The 5407-nt window shown below is 43.3% G+C and overlaps 1 protein-coding gene across 1 annotated transcript; it reads right to left on the bottom strand.

Annotated features, from left to right (window-relative positions):
* Nucleotides 1-2137: 2137 nt before the first annotated feature.
* Nucleotides 2138-2584, bottom strand: LOC132054224 (uncharacterized). The gene has a single exon (XM_059446270.1). It carries the CDS (start codon nucleotides 2582-2584, stop codon nucleotides 2138-2140), a length of 447 nt encoding a protein of 148 aa, XP_059302253.1.
* Between the last annotated feature and the right edge of the window lie 2823 nt (nucleotides 2585-5407).

Below are 5407 nucleotides of genomic sequence, written 5' to 3'. Positions count from 1 at the left end.
ACATAGGTAATGACTTGTACCGTGGTTATTGATTCATGTTGACTTGTACCTTGTTGTTTTATGTGTTTATCTTGCTTTATTATCTTTATATACGTTAGCTAGTCTTAGTCAGCTTATGATATCTACCAGTACTTGTTGTTTGTACTGACCTATACTTGTTGCATTCTTTTATAAATGCAGAGTACCAGGTTGTATTTGCTTCTACCCATCATGGATGATTATCGAGGTTGCTGCCGAGTCTATTCAGGGTGAGCATGAGGACGTTCGCAACCCGAAGACTCTTCTTACTATTTATGTCTTATTTCTATTTCGAGACATCATTTGAGATTTTATGTATTATTCAAACTTGTAGTATTGGTAGAGCTCTTGTATGACTAGACCAGATACTGGGGTTGGATTTTCACTACTTTCGCACTTTTTTATATTATTATCGTGAGACTTACGTTATTCTATTTTCTTCCGTTTTACTTATGTTTTATGATTGTTAGGATAAGAGTTCGCCTACTGAGTTGGGTCATGACAGGTAGTCCCCGAGACCAGAGAGGCTTCTTTCTCTGCTTGATGAGCTACGCCCGGACTGAAATCAGCAATAAAATTTGCTAAACCTTGAGACTTGATCGCGCAATCGGTCGTCCCGAGAGTTCAGGTTTGTGGAGTGCATTCCACAAAGGGAATGTAGTCTCTACGTCAATGGAGTGGCACTGGAAGTAAGGCCGGAGCTTTCGTGAAGCCATCACTAAAGCAAAAGCCAACCTTTCCAGAAGTGGGTACCGAGGTTCGGCCCCTGTCATAACTCTACTCACGTAATAAATCGAAAATTGTGTACCTTTCTCTTCTCATACCAAAACTGCACTATCCGCAACCTCTGAAATGGTTAGGTATACCAAGAGTTGTTCTCCATCCTTCGGCTTTGACATGAGCGGAGGACTGGATAGGTATGCGTTCATATTGCGAAGCACCTGCTGGCACTCTAACGTCCATTCAAGTCGTTCTTCTTCTTGAGTAGTGAGAAGAACTAATGGTATTTTTCTGAGGACCAGGATATAAACCTGCTGAGGGCGCTATCCGACCGGTCAACCACTGTACTGCCTTCACGTTGTCCAATGAATCAAAAATACCGTCGATTGCTTTGATTTTTTTCTTGTTCACCTCTATCCCTCTTTGAGAGACTAGGAAGCCCAAGAATTTCCCCAAGCCCACTCTAAAGGCACACTTCTCCAGATTTAAGTTTATATTAAACATCCTTAGGATGCCGAACGTTTCCTGCAAATGGCTTAAGTGGTCTCCTGCACGGAGGATCTTAACAAGCATGTCATCTGTATATACTTCCATTGTTTTCCCTATTTGTTGTTCAAACATTTTATTCACGAGCTTTTGATAAGCGGCTCCTGCGTTCTTTAACCCGAAGGGTATCACATTATAACAATAAGTTTTGAAATTTGTGATGAAGGATGTTTTATATTGTTCCTCCAGGTTCATCCTGATTTGGCTATACCTGGAGTGGGCATCGAGGAAACTCATCACCTCATGCCCGACCGTTGTATCAATCATTTGATCTATACTCAGAAGCGGAAACGAGTCCTTTGGGCATGCTTTGTTAAGATCTTTAAAATTGATACACAGTCTAAGCTTATTTCCTTCTAAACTTATTTCCTTTCTTAGGTACTACGCCTACGTTTGCTAAACAATCCGGGTATTTAACTTCCCGGATAGATCCTATGTTAAGTAATCTAGATACCTCTTCTTTGACAAACCTGGTGAGAACCTCGGCTATGGGCTGCTTTTTCTGTCGCACTAGGGGGAAACTGAGATAGTGAAGAGTTAACTCCCTGAACTCCGGGGTCAACCCCGAGCCTAGGTATACCTTTCTTTCCGGTAGATCATAATGCAAGGCGACCTGGTTGAGTTTCTCGGCCATTGATTTGGTGGCGTCGGAATCTTTAGGCACCTGAAAATACCTCGGAACTTGGTGTTTTTTCGGGAGTTCATTTTCCGGACCCATCTCTTCGTCAGGAAAGGTTTACTGGATTGCTTCAGGGATGGGTTCCAATTATTGTGATTGCTATTTGTGATCTGTGGCCACTTCATTTTCGTTCGGTTCTTCAATAGCAAACATATCTTAAGCTGCCTGCTGCTCTCAACTAATCTGCCTGATTTCATCCGGTGTAGGAAACTTTATCAATATATGCAAAGTGGAGGGAACCGCTTTCATCTCGTGGAGCCACGTTCTCCCGAATATTCCATGATAGCGCATGTCGCCGTCAATCACATAGAACTTGGTTTGCTTGACGACTCCTCCGACTTTTACATGCAAATCGATCTCCCCCTTTGTAGTCTCACTCGACATATTGAAACCAGCAAGGGTCCTTGCAGCCAGTATAATTTTCTCTTGAATTTCCATTTCTTCCACCACTTTCCAACGGATGATGTTGGCCGAACTTCCCGGATCGACCATCACCCGCTTTACTTGGACGCGGTCAATGGACAAGGTGACAACTAAGGCGTCGTTATGCGGCAGAGTGATGCCCGCTGCATCTTCATCAGTAAAAGTGATAGCGCTTCCATCCTGAAATTCCCAAATCATCTTTTCTCGAGTCACCGAGATCTTTGTTTTCTTGGCGGTCGTGAAGGTGGTACCGGCAATCGTAGAAACTCCAAAAATCATGTTTATGACATGCGGAGGGATATCAATAGCAACCTTCCTTCTGTTGGTCCTACTCTCTTATAATTTTTCCTTGCCCTTTAACTTAAGAACTCTCAAAGATGTCCCCTATTAAGCATGTTTGCCACCTCCTTCCGGAGATATAGGCAATCTGCCTTCTTGTTCTCGTAAGTACCATGAAAGTCGCACCATACGGTCTGATCCCTGGTGCAAGGATCATATCATAATGGTTTAGGGGGACGCAACACCGGATGGGTTCTAAACACGGCCACCATCTGTGCTTCATCAATGGTAAAGTTGTAATCGGCAAGTTTCGGGTATTCCGCCCCCTTCCAAGATGAGCCGAGGGAACTGCCCTTATCTTGATTCTGCAAACTGGGATTATTCTCGCCGTAATTTCCCCTCTAGTTTAAATTTGGTTTCTCCAACGAACGGTAACCTTGGCCACCTCTAGATGTTTTGGGGGAAGGATAGGGCTGGAAATATTATTTTGATGAGTTTCGATCCAGCCTCAAATCCTTATCTGTCTTTCTGGGAAGTTCTCCGACAAGAGTCAACAGTAGATCGTCCTCTACCCAAATTTTTGATTCGTACCAATTATGAATGTCTTCCCAGGTCTTGGCTTGGAATTCTAGGAGATTCTCTTTGAGTTTGCGGGAGGCATCTGAATTCGCAGGATTGAGCCCCTTGGTAAAGGCTTCGGCAGCCTATTCGTCCGGGACCGCGGGCAGAAGCATCCGCTCTTTCTGGAACCGGGTAACGAAATCTCGAAGTAGCTCCAATTCTCCTTGAGAACTATGAAAGTTATCTACTTTCCTGGTTTTCACCTTTCGGGCTCCCGCATGAGCCTTAATGAACATGTTTGGCCAGCATGGCGAGTGAACCAATCGAATGCTTGGGCAATAGGGAATACCAGGTCAAAGCCCCTTTTGTGAGTGTTTCGCCAAACTTCTTAATCAGAACTGACTTTATTTCCTTTTCCTTCAAGTCGTTTCCTTTGACCGCCATCGTATAGGCCATGATATGTTCCTGCGAGTATGTAGTTCTGTCGTACTTTGGTATGCTTAGCATTTTGAATCTATTTGGGATCAGCTCCGGCGCAGCCTCTAGTTTGTATGCCAACTGAATGTACTCCTTGGGATCTGGACCTTCGATGACCTGAGGAGCCCCCGGAATCTGACTCAGACGCCGCTGAAATTCCTTGGTGTTCTTTTCTGCTTCTTTGGCGGTATGGTCCACCTTGCCAGTAATTTCTTTGATGAACCGCAGGACCTGTGCTTAGAAAGGGTCCTCCGGGGCAGACTAAATTCCTGATGCATCTCCATTTTGTGCCTCCGTCTGCCCACCTCCAGTGGTGTTCTTGCCATTGATTGAAGCTATATGTGTATCAGGAGCAGCAACTCTGGCGGCTGGGTTGGATGAAAGTGCAGCGATGACTTGCCTCATCTGTTCCATTTCTGCCGTTAATGCATACTTTTTTCCCCTTATGGTTTGCATCGCCTCCACGGGGGTTTCATCGGTAGGAGTTTGGTCCTCGGCAGGCGGATGCGTATGACTGCATCCTGAGGTTACTCCGCCTGCATTCTAGATCGATGGATCTCTTACTGGATCACGAAAGGGCAGGTCGTCCGGGCCAATCCGCTCATTGCCAGTAACTTCTCCGGCGTTTGTGTTGTCGTTAACTCCTGCATACATGTAACTGGAGCTAGAGACAAAACAAAATTTATAATAGAATTAGTCTAAAGGTCAGAGGTCACAATGATACCACAATTTTCCTGGCCCCACGGTGAGCACCAAACTATTTACCAGTAAATTGGTACAGTTGAATTTGTATAAGTGGTCAAGGACACGTGGATCAAATATGACAAGATAATGATATAATTTGCAGTTTGAATTAACGTAAACGAAATATAATCTAAATAAAGAGTTAGAATAGCCTGAGCCTCGGAGAAGCTTTGAGCTCGAGTCTCTGGGCTAATTGTCAGTTGCAATATCAATACAGCCAAATAGAAATGAAAGTAAAAAAGCAAAGTAAGTATCGAGTTTGTGTGTTGTATATCTCTTGTAATTTGTGTCCTTACAATGAAATGATAATCCCTATTTATACTTGAGCTAAGGGATACATATCCCAAGTATTATGCCCTTATTTATTTGTCACGACCCAATTTCACAGTAGCGCGGGCACCTACCTATCCTTCCTCGGTAGGCGAACCCTTAACCCAACATTCACAAACACAATATAAATAGTGGAAAAAGATAAAGTAACGTAAATCTGACATATGAATATATAATAAGTGCAGAAGTAAATCAAAAACCACCCCAAAGATCTGGTCTGGTCATGCAAGAGCTCTACTAAATACTACAAGTCTGAATAGTACAATAAGAAGTCTCAAATAAAGTCTCAGAATGGAAATAAGACATAAATAGTAAGAAGTCTTCGGGCAGCGAACGTCATCATGCTCACCCTAAATAGACTCAACAACAACTTAGAAATCAACCATGAGGAGGTGAGGTGAAACTTGGCAAGTACTCTGCATCCATAAAAGAATGCAAAGAAGTGTAGGTCAGTACAAACAACACGTACTGGTAGGTATCATAGGCCGACTAAGATTAGCTAACATATTCCAAGACAATAAAATAAGATAAGCAGGTAAATCAACAAGGTGCAAATCAACGCGAGCCAACAAACCAAGTACAAGTCATCACCTATGTTATAACATCTAAACCCGACTGTGCCAAGTCTCA

This window comes from Lycium ferocissimum, chromosome 4, assembly GCF_029784015.1.
Source record: "Lycium ferocissimum isolate CSIRO_LF1 chromosome 4, AGI_CSIRO_Lferr_CH_V1, whole genome shotgun sequence".
Classification (NCBI taxonomy): domain Eukaryota; kingdom Viridiplantae; phylum Streptophyta; class Magnoliopsida; order Solanales; family Solanaceae; genus Lycium; species Lycium ferocissimum.
This window is presented reverse-complemented; position numbering and strand designations above follow the sequence as displayed.